Below are 16257 nucleotides of genomic sequence, written 5' to 3' on the forward strand. Positions count from 1 at the left end.
CTCAGGCTGGCCTTGAACTCACAGTGATCCTCCTCCTTCTACCTACCAAGTGCTGGGATTAAGTGTATGAGCTACCACACCTGGCCAAAATGAATAGCCCAGGCTGGTCTCGAACACCTGGTCCTCCTGCCTCTGCCTCTTCAGCTATTTCTTACCAGCATGCACCACCACAACTGGCTCCTGTCTTTGTTTGTTTTCAAGGTTTCAAGGTAGGGTATGCTCTAGCCCAGGCTGACCTGAACGTCACTGTATAGTCTCATTATCCCATGGTAATTCCCTCCCTCCTCCCACTTTCCCCTTTGAAACTCCTCTCTCCATCGTATCCCCTCCCCCTCTCAATCAGTCTCTCTTTTTTATTTTGGATGTCATGATCTTTTCCTCCTATTATTATGGTCTTGTGTAGGTAGTGTCAGGTACTGTGAGGTCATGGAATTCATGGCAATCCTCCTACCTCTCTGCCTCTGAGTGCTGGGATTAAAGGCAGGTGCCACCACACCTGGCCTTTTTTTTTTTTTTTAAATTTTTTGTTTATTTTGATTTATTTATTTGGGAGTGACAGACAGAGAGAAGGAGAAAGAGAGAGAGAGAATGGGCGTGCCAGGGCTTCCAGCCACTGCAAAGGAACTCCAGACGTGTGTGCCCCCTTGTGCATCTGGCTAACATGGGTCCTGGGGAATTGAGCCTTGAACCAGGGTCCTTAGGTTTCACAGGCAAGCACTTAACCACTAAGCCATCTCTCCAGCCCACCTTTTTTTTTTTTAAATACATTTATTTGGGGGGGGGGCAGTGAGAAAGACAATGGGTGTGCCAGGATTTCTATCCAGTGCAAATGAATTCCAGAAATGGGTGCCACCTTGTGCATCTGATTTACATGGGTCCTAGGGAATCAAACCTACGTCCTTTAGCTTGGTAGGCAGTTGCCTTAATGGGTAAGCCATCTTTCTAGCCCCCCCCCCCCTTTTCCACTCCTGTCTTCCTATCCTGCCTCAAGCATGGTTGGTTGGATTAGTTTCCTTGGAAATATTGCCTCGGTTTACAATGCCTCTTCTTCCCTTGTAAGAGTACCAGTGGACTCAGGGTTGTCCAGCCTTTGACATTGTGACATTGTCAATTGCAAATGGGTTGGACTGACTTATAACTATTCAGGGGCAAATGCAACCCATAAGTTGGACATGTCAGGTAAAACATATGTTAATAGTTAATACCCTCATTTTAACTTTACCTTTTTAATGGTTCTATCTCCATATGGTCACATTCTGAGTATTGGGAGTTGGGGCTTAAACATGAGAAGAATAACCACAAATGACTGTGGAGGTTGTCTCTATAAAGAGGCAATGTTCTGGTCAGCAGGTCTCCTCTTCAGGAAACTGAGTTGTGCGTATGTGGAGGGGTTTTGCTCTTGTGCTCGTGAAGACAATGATGGTGTATGAAATGGATTCACACATCCCTGCTGTGTCTAGCTGGCTTTGAACTTCTTCCTCCACTTCCCAGTGGCTGGGATAGCAAGCTTGTGCCACCATTTTTCATTTGTTTTTGAATCCTTAAAAAAAATTATTTTCTTAATTGACAAGTTACATACTTGTAAACATTATCCCATGGTAATTTCCCCCTCCTCCCACTTTCCCTTTGAAACTCCTCTCTCATCGTATCCCCTCCCCCTCTCAATCAGCCTTTCTTTTATTTTGATGTCATGATCTTTTCCTCCTATTATGATGGTCTTGTGTAGGTAGTGTCAGGCACTGTGAGGTCATGGATATCCAGGCCATTTTGTCTGGAGGAGCACATTGTAAGGAGTCCTACCCTTCCTTTGGCTCTTTCATTCTTTCCGCCAGCTCTTCCACAATGGACTCTTAGCCTTGGAAGATGTGATAGAGATGTTTCAGTGCTGAACACTCTGTCACTTCTCAGCGCCATGGTGCCTTCTGAGTCATCCCAAGGTCACCACCATCTGAAAAGAGAAGTACTCTAACCAGAAGTTAGAGTAGCATTAATATATGGGTATGAACATTAAGAGAAGTGCTTACTGGGCAGTTTGGTGAGCATAGTGTATACGTTTAGGCAGACATTACACCCCCAGGGCTCCTGACTACCTGTGTTGTAAGTTTTCAGCATCAGGGATATATCCCCTCCCATGGAGTGGGCCTCCAGTCAAATTAGAAGCTGGTTGGTTTCCCCCATAATAGACATGCCAGTATTGCACCCATTGGCTCATTTGGCCTAGCTGGCCAAATTTAAGGCTTGCAGTGTCCACTGTTGAGTATCTTCACTGGTGATTTCTCTCTCTCCCATTGAACTGCATGTAGAATGGCTTCTTCCAGCTTTCTGTCAGCTGGTCTACATGAAGGAGGTTTTCAGCTTAGCTCCAGCAGTATTTCTCAGTGACCTTGCAGCCCAAGTATGTGAAGTCTCCGTCAATAGGGTCTTACCATCTATTCCTGGTGGGAAGCCAAGGGCCTCGGCAATGGCCTGTGATGTTTTGGGATTTCAAGGACCTCCCTGGGCAACAATCCCTGGCACTGAAAATTTTCTAGTAACAATATTTATGTTCTCTTATATTTTGATTAGCCCTCCCTCCACCTTTCCTTTACTCAGTCTCTTACCCTGACCTCACTTAGGCTTTTTCACCTCCATTAATCTGTTCTTCTACTTACGTATATACAATACCATACTATTAGTTCCCCCCCCCCCCATTCCCTTTATATCCCCTTTCTAGCTTGCTGGCTTCTACTACTGAGTTTTATCTACTCACATAGAAGTCCAATCATTTGTAGTTAGGATCCACATGAGAGAGAACATGTGACAATTGCCTTTCTGAGCCTGGGTTACCTCACTAAGTATAAAACTTAGCAGATCCATCCATTTTCCTGGAAGTTTCATTACTTCATTTTTCTTCACCGCTGAGTAGAACTTCATTGTGTAAATGTGCCACATCTTTGTTAACTGATCTTCAGTTGAGGGACATCTAGGCTGGTTCCATTTCCCAGCTATTGTGAGTAGAGCGGCAATAAACATGGTTGAGCAAGTATCTCTAAGGTAGTGAGATGAGTCCTTAGGATATATGCCTAGGAATGGTGTAGCTGGGTCATGTGATAGATTTATTTTTAGCTGTGTCAGGAACCTCCACACTGATTTCCACAATGGCTAGACCAGATTGCATTCCCACCAATAGTATATAAGGATTCTTTTTTTTTTCCACATCCTCACCAGCATTTATGGTAGTTTTAAAAAATATTTAATTAATTAATTAATTTATTAGAGAGAGAGAGAGAGAATGGGCACACCAGGGCCTTTAGCCATTGCAAACTAACTCCAGAAGTATGTGCCCCCTTGTGAATCTAGCTTATCTGGGGAATTGAACTGGGGTCCTTAGGCTTCGCAGGCAAACGCCTTAACCACTAAGCCATTTCCCCAGCCCAATCATTTGTTTTCTTGATGGTAGCAAATCTGACAGGAGTGTGTTGGAATCTGTTTTAATCTGCATTTCCCTGATGACCAGGGATATAGAACATTTTTTTTAGATGCTTACATATTTAGTTGCATAGCCCATTTTTAATTGGGTTGTTTGATTTATCATTTAACTTCTAATTATTTAATTTTTTGAGTTCTTTGTGTATCTGAGATATTAATCCTCTTATCAGATGTATAGCTGGCAAAGATTTTCTCCCATTCTGTAGGTTGCCTCTTTTCTCTATTCACAGTGTCTTTTGCCATACAAAAGCTTTGTAATTTCATGAGATCCTAGTGGTTGATCTGTGGTTTCATTTCCTGAGCAATTGGGTTATATTCAGAAAGTCATTGCCAATACCAATATGTGGGAGGGTTTCCCCTTTTTCTGCTAGCAGTTTCATAGTTTCAAATCTGATGTTAAGGTCTTTGATCCATTTGGACTTAATTCTTGTGCATTGAGAGAGATAATGATCTATTTTCATCCTTCTACAGGTACATACCCAGTTTTCCCAGCACCATTTGTCTTTTCTCCAATGAGTAGTTTTGGCATTTTTGTTATCAGCTGGCTGTAGCTACCTGGACTTACATATGGGTCCTGTATTCTGCTCCACTGATCAACAGTCTGTTTTAGTGCCAGTACCATGCTGTTTTTGTTACTATGGTTCTGTAATATAGGTTAAAATCAGCCTTATTTTTACTTTTTAGTTTTTCGAGGCAGTGTCTTGCTCTAGACTACATAGTGAATTCCAGGTCAGCCTGAGTTAGAGTGAGACCCTACCTCTTAAAACAAACAAACAAACAAAAAGTGTAGATTGTTTTCAGCGAGATTGCCATTTTCACAGTATTGATTCTTCCGATTCAAGAGCAGGGGATGTCTTTCCATTTCTTCTGCAATTTCTCGCTTAAGTGTTTTAAAGTTTTTATTGTAGAGATCCGTCACTTCATTATTTAGGTTTTTTTTCCAAGGTACTTTTTTTTTTTTTGGTTTTCGAGGTAGGGTCTCACTCTAATCCAGGCTGACCTGGAACTCACTATGTAGTCTCAGGGTAGCCTCGAATTTACGGTGATCCTCCTACCTCTGCCTCCCGAGTGCTGGGATTAAAGGCGTGCGCCACCACGCCCGGCTCAAGGTACTTTTTTTTTTTTTAGAGATTTGATTTATTTTTCAAATGAAAAAATATACTTGTGAGTACATTAAATGAACATAAATCAATAAAAATGATAAAATGCTAGGCAGGAATGACTACAAGAGGATAAGTCTGCTTATACAGCACAGTCGGAGGAAGGATAGCATTGAAATAGATATGAGGACCCTCATGGGGAACAGACACATAGGTTCTCCTGCCCTTCACCTATACTTTTTTTTCTTCAAATTTTTATTAACTTCCATGATTATAAAAAATATCCCATGGCAACACCTTCCCTCCCCCTGCTTTCCTCTTTGAAACTCCATTCTCCATCATATCCCCTCCCCATCTCAGTCAGTCTCTCTTTTATTTTGATGTCATCATGTTTTCCTCCTCTTATGATGGTCTTGTGTAGGTACTGTCAGGCACAGTGAGGTCATGGATATTCAGGCCATTTTGTGTCTGGGGGGAGCATGTTGTAAGGAGTCCTACCCTTCCTTTGGCTCTTACATTCTTTCCGCCACTACTTTATTATTTTTTTGATGCAATTGTGAATGGGAGTAATTCTCTGATTTCATCCTCTTTGTTTTTGTTGTTATCATATAGGAAGGCTACTAATTTCTATGTGTTTATTTGGTATCCTGCTACATGGCTATAGGTGCTTATCGGCTCTAATAGTTTGCTGGTAGTCTTTAGGGTCCTTTATTTATAGAATTATATCATCTGCAAATAATGATAACTTGTTCTCTTCCTTTCCAATGAGTATCCTTTTTATGTGTGTCTTGCCTTATTGCTATGGCTAAGACTTCCATGACTATATTAAATAAAATTGGGGACAGTGGACACCCTTGTCTTGTTCCTAATTTGGTGGAAAAGCTTCCAGTTTTTCTCCATTTAGTATTATGTTGGCTGTAGGTGTGTCATAAATAGCCTTTATTATGTTGAGGTATGTTCCTTCTATTCCCAGCCTTTGTAGGATTCACCCCCCCCCTTCCCAGGTAGATCTCACTCTAACTTAGGCTGACCTGGTATTCACTGTGTAGTGTAGGGTGGCCTCGAACTCACCTCAATCCTACTACCTCTGCCATGCCCAGCTATCTGTAGGACTTTTATCATGAAGGGATGTTGGATTTTGTCATATGCTTTTTCTGCATCTAATGAGATGAACATGTGATTTTGGTCCTTCAGTCCATTTATATAATGTATTACATTTATCAAGTTGCATATGTTGAACCATCCCTGCATCTCCCTGCTCGGTCGGGGTGAATGGTCTTTCTGATATATTCTTTTTTTTTTTTTTTAATTTATTTTAAGGTAAGATCTCTCTTTAGCACAGACTGACCTGGAACTCACTGTAGTCCCGGGCTGGTCTCAAACTCACATCAATCCTCTGCTCCCTGAGTGCTGAGATTAAAGGCATATACCACCATGCCTGCCAGGTTTTTTTTTTTATAAATTAATTTTTTTGCACATGAATGTGCACATGTGGAGGCCAGTTGTCTTCATCAGTTGCTCCTTTCTGACATATTCTTGTATTCTGTTTGCCAATATTTTGTTGAGAATTTCTGCATCTATGTTCATGAGGGAGATTGGTCTGTAATTTTCTTTTTTTATTCTATTTTTGTCTGGTTTTGGTATCAGCCACTGCAGTTGACTCCAGACAGATGTATCACCTTGTGTGTCTGGCTTATGTGGTACCTAGAGAGTGGAACATGGGTCCTTAGGCTCTGCGGGCAAGTGCTTTAACCACTTATCCATCTCTGCAGCCATTTTTTTTTTTTTTTTTTTTAATCCAAGGTAGTTTCTCCCTCTAGCCCTTTGCTGACCTGGAACTCACACCCAGCCTCTGTTTTCACATTTCAATGAACATGGTAAAGTGTTATTATTGGCACTAGCTTTACCTAAGTGGTCACATGCCATTGTCTGGTTCACTTTTGAGACCTTGGTTAGGTCCTGCAACACTCTCTCCTAGCTTTCCCCCTTTCCCCCTCTCCTTCCCCATTGATTTGGTTCTGGCAATCACAGGGGCTTCTTCAAGACTGTCCTGGAATTCACTGTGTATTCTCAGGGTGGCCTCAAACTCACTGCCATCCTCCTACCTCTGCCTCCTGAGTGTTGGGATTAAAGGTGTGTGCCACTAAGCTCGGCTCTCCTGCTTTTTGTTGCTTGTTTTGACATAGTATTGGAAGACTTTCTGGCTTTTCTTTTGGATCTGCACACTTTCCTTGAGGATCCATGGAGCCATATGCACAACCAACCTGCATGCAGGAAACCAGTCCTCCACCATCGAGTCGGCCACACCTGCAGACATATTCAGCCTAAGTGTAGAAATCAGTTTCCTTTATAAAGTAGCAAGTGGGGGGCTGGAGGGATGGCTTAGTGGTTAAGGCATTGGCCTGTAAAGCCAAAGGACCCAGGTTCGATTCCTCAGGACCCACATTAGCCAGATGTACAAGGGGGCACACACATCTGGAGTTTGTTTGCAGGGGCTGGAGGCCCTGGCACGCCCATTCTCTCCCTCTTTCTCTAATAAATAAATACATAAAAATATTTAAAAGCTGGCAGTGGTGGCGCCTTTAATCCCAGCACTGGGAAGGCAGAGGTAGGAGGATTGCTGTGAGTTTGAGGCCACCCTGAGACTACATAGTTAATTCCAGGTCAGCCTGGACCAGAGTGAGACCCTACCTCAAAAAACCAAAGAAAAAGAAAAAGCAAGTGGGAATTGCCCCACTTTGTGCAGAGAACTTAAATTTTGTTTCAAAAAGAAGCAAGCTTGTAGCAGGCATGTTACCCCAGCACCCACTGGAGAGGTAGAAAGAAGCAAAGGGTTTGCTGCAAGTTTGAGGCCACCCTGTTCTACAGAGCCAGTTTTAGACCTTCCAGGACTACATAGTAAGACCCTGTCTCACAAAAGAATAAAATGATGCCAGGCATGGTGACACACACCTTTAACCTCAGCACTTGGGAGGCAGAGGTAGGAGGATCACCATGGGTTCCAGGCCACCCTGAGACTGAATAGTAAATTCCAGGGCAGCGTGGGCTATACCCAAACCATACCTTGAGAAAACACACTAACTAAAAAAAAAAAGTAAAACGAGCTGAAGAGATGGCTTAGTGCTTAAGGCACTTGCCTACAAAGCCCACTACCCAGGTTCAATGCCCCAGTACCCACGTAAGCCAAGAGCACAAGGTGGCACATGCATCTGAATTTCTTTGGCAGTGGCTAGAGGCCCTAGTGTGTTCATTTTCTCTCTCTCTCTCTCAATCAAATAAGTAATCAATAAAATAATTTTTAAAAAACTAAATCAGGAAACCGGGCATGATGGGGCACACCTTTAATCCCAGCACTGGGGAGGCAGAGGTAGGAGGATCGCCATGAGTTTAAGGCCTCCCTGAGACTCCATAGTTAATTCCAGGTCAGCCAGGGCTAGAGTGAGACCCTGCCTCAAAAAACAAAAACAAACTAAAACAGGGCCAGACATGGTGGTACACACTTTTAATCCCAGCACTTGGAGGTAGAGGTAGGAGCATCACTGTGATACTTACATAGTAATTTCCAGGTCAGCCTGAGCTACAGTGAGACCCTACCTCGGAGGAGGAAAAAAGAACAACAACAACAAAAAAAAAACTAAAACTAAAACATGGCTGGAGAGATGGCTTTAACAGTTAAGACACTTACGTGCAGAGCCAAAGGACCTAGGTTTGATTCCCAGTACCTATATAAAGTCAGATGCACAAGGTGGCGCACATGTATCTGGAGTTTGTTTGCAGTGGTTAGAGGGGGCCTCTGGCGTGCTCACTATCTTCCCCCCATCTTCCCGAGGGTCTCACTTTAGGTCAGGCTGACCTGGAATTCACTATGTAGTCTCAAGGTAGCCTCAACTCAGCGTGATCCTCCTACCTCTGCCTTCTGAGTGCTGGGATTAAAGGCTTGTGCCACCATGCCCGGCCCAAGCCTTTCCTTTTTTCATTTGGTCATATCTTATCTGTTGCCAGTTTAAAAACTTGGCTTATCTTTGTAAATAAACCTTAGCCACTAGAGGGTAAATGGTCTGCTATGACCTAGTTTGTTAATGCATCATTAGCAAACATGTATTGACTGTCAGCTTGTACCAGGCATTGTGCTAAGGGCTGAGTACTCAGAACAACAAAAAACACATGGTCTCTGATCTCAGGGAGTGTACTGTCTGATAGGGGAGACAGAAGTGTTAACACATGATGTCACTAATGTGGGAAGTGATTAGACAGTGTTTTGTATGGGATAATGAAAACCTAGGAAAGAAACCCTAAACTGGTTCTGTGAGGATCGGGGTGTGGCAGGTCATTTCCCGGAAAATAACGTGGATGGATAGGTGCCAACCAGATAAAGAGGGAGAACCGAATAAGCAGTCAGGAGATTGGTCTTTGCCGGGATGTCTAAGTAGTTTTGTGTTGCCAGAGGTGAAGTTGCAACAGGGTGGGTGAGGAAGATGGTAAGTTTCTCACAGGGTCAGGTAGCTCTGGATTGTTCGTACCTTGCTGGAAATTTGCCTTGTACCGGATAGTCAGTGTAGACTCACTCATCAGAAGCTTGATGCCAGATTTGTCTCTGTGTATTTGGGGGAGGCTGTTGTATGCAGCTCAGCCTCTGCAGTTGGTCAGATTTGTCATCTCTGTCATTTTGATCTTTGGCAAGTTGCTTAACTACCTTCCTATGTAGAAAATGGGGATGATGGGCTGGAGAGATGGCTTGGTGGTTAAGGCGCTTGCCTATGAAGCCTAAGGACCCAGGTTCGATTCCCCAATACCCATGTCAGTCAGATGTACAAGGTGGTGCATGCATCTGGAGTTTGTTTGCAGTGGCTAGAGGCCCTGGTGCACTCATCCTCTCTCTCTTACATAAACTAATGTGAACTAATATGTACCTGTTTAAAAAAAAAAAAAATTGGGTGCTGGGCATGGTGGCGCATGCCTTTAATCCCAGCACTCAGGAGGCAGAGGGAGGAGGATTGCTGTGAGTTGGAGGCCACCCTGAGACTCCATAGTGAATTCCAGATCAGCCTGGGCTAGAGTGAGACCCTATCTTGAAAAAAAAAAAGTTGGGCTGATATTAATATGATCACCTATGAAGATTGTTGTAGCTATTAAATGATTGTATCATGTATTTTCTTTTGATTTTTTGAGGTAGGGTCTCAGTTTAGCCCAGGCTGACCTGGAATTCACTATGGAGTCTCAGGGTGGCCTTGAACTCAGGGCGATCCTCCTCCCTCTGCCTCCCAAAGGCATGCACCACCATGCCTGGCTTGTATCATGTATTGTAACAGTGCCTGACATAATAAGTGCTCAGTAACTATTAGTGGTTCATCTGACAGTGAGTTGGAGAGTGTATTTTTGTGTTCATTGGCACACAACTTGAATAGGCCAAACTGACATGTTTAACTTTTTGACATTGCAACAGGACATTGTCAAATATATTCATGCTCAAGAACCACATGATGGGGAGAGACGGCTGAGTGACTGCCAAACCAAAGGACCCAGGTTCTATTCTCCAGGACCCACATAAGCCAGATGCACAAGGTGGTACATGCATCTGGAGTTTGTTTGCACCTGCTGGAGGCTGTGGCTCACCATATTCTCTCTCTCTCTCTCTCTGTGTTTCACATAAATGAAAATTACATATACATATATGTATATATATATGTGTGTGTGTATATTATGTATGTGTGTGTATATATATGTATATATTGTGTATGTATGTGTGTGTATATACATATACACATATATATATACATGTTATATTAAAGCAGAATTTAAGCTGCCGTGGTAGCTCATACCTTTAATCTCAGCACTTGGGAGGCAGAGATAGGAGGATCACTGTGGGTTCAAGACCACCCTGAAACTACATAGTGAATTCCAGATCAGCCTGGGCTAGAGCAAGACCCTACCTCGAAAAACCACCCACCAACACACACACACACACACACACACGGACAGCATTCCTGAGGAACACCAGCCAGGGTTGTCCTGTAGCCTGCACTCACATCCTCACACACACCTCATCATCTAGAGAGTTTTTCTGTTGTGCGGGGTTGCATTCACAGCTGTCATGAGCTGAGTGTATAGTCAGAAGACGACATGGCTTCAGGTCTAATCTTCTACTTCGTTACTTTTTGTATTGTGAGCTTGAGTAAATGAGTCCATTGTGGGCACACACCTATGCTTCTAGCACTTAGGAAGCAGAGACAGGAGGATTGTGAATTCAAAGCCACTTAGGCTACTTAGTGAGTCTTTGTGGCCCCTCCACACACACCCTAGCCCCACCAAAACAAAGGTGAATGAAACTTCCCAATGGAAAGTATGGCATTTTCTTATCTTTGTTTTGTTTTGTTTTGTTTTCTTCTCACTCTAGCCCAGGCTAGACCTGGCATTCACTGTAGTTTGGGCTGGCCTAGTACTGAACTCACAGTACTCCTCCTATCTCTGTCCCCCTGGTGCTGGGATTAAAGGCATGTCCAGCCTTCTGTTTAGATTTGCCACATGTGCTTATAGGACATGTGTGTGTGTGTGTGTGTGTGTATGTGTGTGTACATGCAATTCAGTGCAGAAGGGAGTTTTGATGAGGCCAGGGAAAATACCAAATAGAGAGAATGGGCAGGGAGACTTCCATTACCCATTCTGGTATAGGTGGCTGTCCATGAAGGAAAGCCCTCAACTCTACCGGTCTATCTAGAAAGGCTGTAGTAGGCAGTCACAGTTACAGTGACCGAGCATGGATAGTTGGATCAGCTGGGTGTAAGCGTTCCTTGGGCACTCACTACTTGTCACTTATTCAAACGCCTTGTAAATAACGTTGCAGTTAGAAAGAGAAGTGTATTCAAAAAGGCTTATGGGTACGTGGTGATAATAAGATGGACACTCAGGGCTGGCGTGATGGCTCAGTGGTTAAGGCACTTGCCTGCAAAGCCCGGCAACCTGGGTTCAATTCTGTAATAGCCACATAAAACCAGATGCACAGTGGCACATGCATTTGGAGTTCATTTGCTATGGCTAAAGGCCCTGGTGTGTCCATATTGTCTCTCTTTCCCCTATCTCTTCCTGCCTGCAAATAAAAAAAATATATAAGATGGGTGCATATTTGGTGCTTCCGGTTGGTCAGACAATGGGCAGAACACTATTTCTATTACCTTGTTTAACCCTAACTGTTTTTTGGGGGGGTGGGGCATAAGGAAGAACTTTGCTCTAGCTCGGGCTGACCTTGAATTCACTTTGTAGTCTCAGGCTGTCCTCAAACTCAGAGCGATTCTCTTAAGCTCTGCCTCCTGAGTGCTGGGATTAAAGGTGTGTGCCACCACGCCCAACCAGTTTTCAGTTTAATTAGATGTTGTTCCTAATTTAGGTGGTGCCACAGCTTGGGCTCTTAGGAAGCTGATTTGGAGATGTCACTTATCACAGAAGACATTTATTAGAGAGTGCTCTTAGGATCCACAACTGTGGAAAGGAGAGGAAGGTTGCAAGACTGAGCAGAGAGGGAGGGGTCACATTGAACCATTGTCCTAATGAGGCCTCCTCTGACCACATAGGGAGCTTTGGAGCAAGAATGGTCCTTCCAAGATGTCCTACCTTTGGGGAATTGGGAAATAATGCTGTGAGGCTTTAAATACACACACACACACACACACACACACACACACACACACACACACGTATACACACACTCCCCCCCCCAACCCTCTCACTCAGTGGTCAAACAGTAGGTTCAGGCTGTCCCTATCCCTGGTAGAAAGCAGGTACTGGCTGTTCTCTAAGAGGACCAGTAGCTGAGAGCCGTCTTTTGGCAGCATTCCCAGCAACTGGAGTCCTTCATTCCTCGGGAGACATCTGGCTCCAGCTTCGCCGTGTACCTTACAATTGCAAAACTGAAGAATCATGATTCAACCAACCAAGCAAGGAAACAAGCAAAAATTAAAGTATTGGGGTTGGAGGGATGGCTTAGCGGTTAAGGCATTTGCCTGTGCATTCTCCAGGTCTCATGTAAGCTAAATGCGTGTGGTGGCATATGTATCTAGAGTTTGTTTGCAGTGGCTAGTGTCGCTGGCGTGCCCACTCTCTCTCACATGCACTGTCTTTCTCTCACCCTCATCTCTAATAAATAAATAAAAATAAAATCTTTTTTAAAATCAAAGTATTTTATTATCAGTATTTTTTGTTTTTATTTTATGGGTCCACCCCCAAGGTAGGCTCTCACTCTATAGCCCAGGCTGATCTGGAACTTACTGTGTAGTTCCAGGCTGGCCTTGCACTCACAGTGATCTTCCTACCTCTGAGTTTATTTAGTTATTTTGGTTTTTTGAGGTAAGGTCTCACTCTCGCCCAGACTTGGAATTCACTATGTAGTCTTAGGGTGGCCTCGAACTCATGGTGATCCTCCTACCTCTGCCTCCCAAGTGGTGGGATTACAGGTGTGCACCACCATGCCCAGCTCTTTTCTTTGTTTTTCCTTTCTTTCTTTTCTTTCTTTCTTTTTTTTTTTTTTTTTTTTTTTTTTGAGGTACAATTTCAATCTAACCCAGGGTGACCTGTAATTCACTATGTAGTCTCAGGGTGTCTTCAAACTCACAGAAATCCTACCTCTCCCTCCCAGGTGCTGGAATTAAAGACATGTGCCACCACACCTGGCAGATTTTTTTTTTTTTAATTTTAGAGAGAGAGAGAGAGAGAATTGGAACGCCAGGCCCTCAGCCACTGAAATCTAACTTCTGCACCACCTAGTGGGCATGTGCAACCTTGCGTTTGCCTCACCTTTGTGAATCTGGCTAACCTGGGATCTGGAGAGTAGAACATGGTTCCTTAGGCTTTACAGGCAAGCGCCTAAATTGCTAAGCCATCTCTCCAGCACTGTTTTTATTTTATTTTATTTTTTGAGACAGGGTCTTGTGTAGCCCAGCCTGGCCTTGAACATACTGGGGTCCAGACTGCCCTAGAACTTGTCTTGACCCTCCTATCTCAGCCTCCAGAATGCTGGGACTGTCGCTGTGAGCCACCATGCCCAGCTCCAGAGAACTTTAAGAAAAAGGAGTACTCCCATAATCCCAGCGCTAGGGAGGTAAAGGCAAGAGGATGGATGCAATTCTAAGGCCATTCTGGTCTACATAGTGAATTCCAGGCTAGCCAGGGCTATATAGTGAGATCCTGTCTCAGACTAAAACAAACAAAGCCTTTAATTCCAGCACAGAGGTAGAGGTGAGAAGATCTGTGTGAGTTGAAGGCCACCCTGAGACTACAGAGTAAATTCCAGGTCAGCCTGAGCTAGAGTCTGACCCTATCTTGAAAAAACAAAAACCAACAAACAAAAAGAGTGCAGGCTGTACCTATCAGTGTCAGTACTGGGGAAGCAGAGACTGTACAGTTGTCACTAGTTCAAGTCTGGTCTATTTGTTTAGCAACTTCCAAGCCCACCAAGACTACATAGTGAAACTGTCTCAAAAAGCTGATCATCTGGGCTGGAGAGATGGCTTAGCGGTTAAGCACTTGCCTGTGAAGCCTAAGGACCCCAGTTCGAGGCTCGGTTCCCCAGGTCTCACGTTAGCCAGATGCACAAGGGGGCGCACGCGTCTGGAGTTCGTTTGCAGAGGCTGGAAGCCCTGGCGCGCCCATTCTCTCTCTCCCTCTATCTGTCTTTCTTTCTGTGTCTGTCTCTCTCAGATAAATAAATAAATAAAAATTAAAAAAAAAATTTTTTTTAAAAAAGCTGATCATCAAAAACAAAGAAAAAGTAAAACAAAACAAAAACAAAAACCAGAACAAGCCAGGTATGGTGGCACACAGTTATTGCAGGAGGCCACCCTGGGCTATCGAGTGAGTTCCAGATCAGCCTGAGGAGGGGGGGAAGTGCTCTGTAGCACGGACTTGTGCCTCGGTGGTCGAGTGTAGAATGAACAGGGCTCTGGGTTTAATCCCCTGCACTGCAAAAACAATGACTCGGCGTTACCTGCCCCTTCACATTTCAGATGAGGGGTGGGACCAAGAGAATGTATAAAGGGAAACGGACTTGGGCTTAGCAGCCGTGTTTGCACCGCACTTGTCTTATGCATTTATCTAAGAAGACTGGGCTCTGACTTCAAGCTGTAACAGAGAAACATCCTTATGCATTTGAGCTTTGGAAACCCGACTGAGGGCACTTGCGGAACTGTAGGTTTACAGCGCCGTCACGATGCTGTCTGTAGTGTAATTTGGTAGGTTTGGGCCTTTCTCCGCCCCTGTGTTATTTAATCCGCCTCCTTGCTCCCCATTCTTCCACCTCCATCCCACACACCTTTTACTCTTCTCCATTTGGTAGGTAGAAGATTCTAATGAGGTGATCTGAGCCCAGTTCTGGGCCTCGCCCCATCTCCCAACCTGCTTCTGTGATCCTAGACACGTTCCTCCACTTGTAGCCTCAGTTCCTAGTGTTAAATTAGGATAATAACACTTGTCCTGCTGCTATGTCATGCTTATTTCAGGGATCAAACAATGTAATTGTATCTGAAAACACTTTAAAAAGCACCAAATGCTCTACAAATGTCAAGGATTATTATTATCCTCCTCGCCACGCCTCCCTACCTAGCCTCCAGCTTGCTGGCTTCCTTCCAGGACTGTCTGGACAAGTGGCTGCCATCTAACGCCCGCCCCCCTCCCTTGGTTGCAATCTTTTGTTGAGAAGCTTTCTCTGAACCGTGAAATGTCATCTGGAAGCTGCCCTTAGACAAGTAGGAATTTAATTATATTATTGGGAGCTTTTTTTTTTTTTTTTTTTGAGGTAGGATCTCACTTTAGCTCAGGCTGACCTGGAATTCGCTATGCCATCTCAGGGTGGCCTCAAAACTCCTGGCAGTCATCCTGCCTTTGCCTCCCAAGTGCTGGGATATTTTATTTATTTTATTTTATTTATGAGAGCGAGAGAGGGAAAGAAGTAGAAAGAGAGAGAGACAGAGAAAGAAAGAAAATGGGCCTCCAGACACTGTAGCCGAACTCCAGATGCATGTGTCACCTCGTGCATCTGGCTCACTGGGGAATCGAACCAAGGTCCTTTGGCTTTGCAGGCACACGCCTTAACCGCTAAGCCATCTATCTCTCCAGCCTAAGTGCTGAGGTTTTTAAAGGTGCGCACCACCACGCCCAGCTCGACCTTAGGATCTTGACCTCTTCCAATGGGTCTTCTGTGCCCACTCCATGATGACTGCCCCCCAGCTGACGAGGCCCCTCTCTCCTTCTCCTCAGGCTCTCTGGTGCAAGGCAAAGGTTCAGTGTACACTTCCGAACCTGAAGTCAGAGTTCCTGAGAACCAGCGTGAGTGGGGTGGGCAGGGTGGGCAGGGTGCCTGAATGAGACCCTTGGCCTGGGGGGCTGGGAGGACACGTAGCCTAGTCGGTGGTGTGGGGCAATCCCTCGCCTTTTCCTTACTGCTGCTTCCCCACCCTCCCATCTTGCCAGCAAGCACCTCTAACTGTTGAGCCATTATCCCAGCGCCCTCCCTCTCATTTTGATCCTGTTTGCAGCTGTCACCCTGTCCTGTACTTACTCTGGCTTCTCCTCGCCCCGAGTGGAGTGGAAGTTTGTCCACGGTGGCACCACCAGTCTCGTTTGCTATGACAACAAGATCACAGGTGAGGTGGCCCACCTCCTTCCTGATTGCTGGGGTTGGAGCCGTTGCCTCCCTCCCCGTCCC

At 44.6% G+C, this 16257-nt stretch overlaps 1 protein-coding gene across 1 annotated transcript in view; it reads left to right on the forward strand.

Moving 5' to 3' along the window:
• Positions 1–16257, forward strand: part of F11r (F11 receptor) — a 28606-nt gene that overhangs the window by 9091 nt on the left and 3258 nt on the right. Inside the window, exons 2-3 of the mRNA XM_004671175.3 lie at positions 15810–15878; positions 16088–16195. Of these exons, the coding sequence (XP_004671232.2) occupies positions 15810–15878; positions 16088–16195 (177 nt within the window). The remainder of the gene's footprint in view (positions 1–15809; positions 15879–16087; positions 16196–16257) is intronic.

Source organism: Jaculus jaculus, chromosome 1 (genome assembly GCF_020740685.1).
Source record: "Jaculus jaculus isolate mJacJac1 chromosome 1, mJacJac1.mat.Y.cur, whole genome shotgun sequence".
In the NCBI taxonomy this organism is placed as follows: domain Eukaryota; kingdom Metazoa; phylum Chordata; class Mammalia; order Rodentia; family Dipodidae; genus Jaculus; species Jaculus jaculus.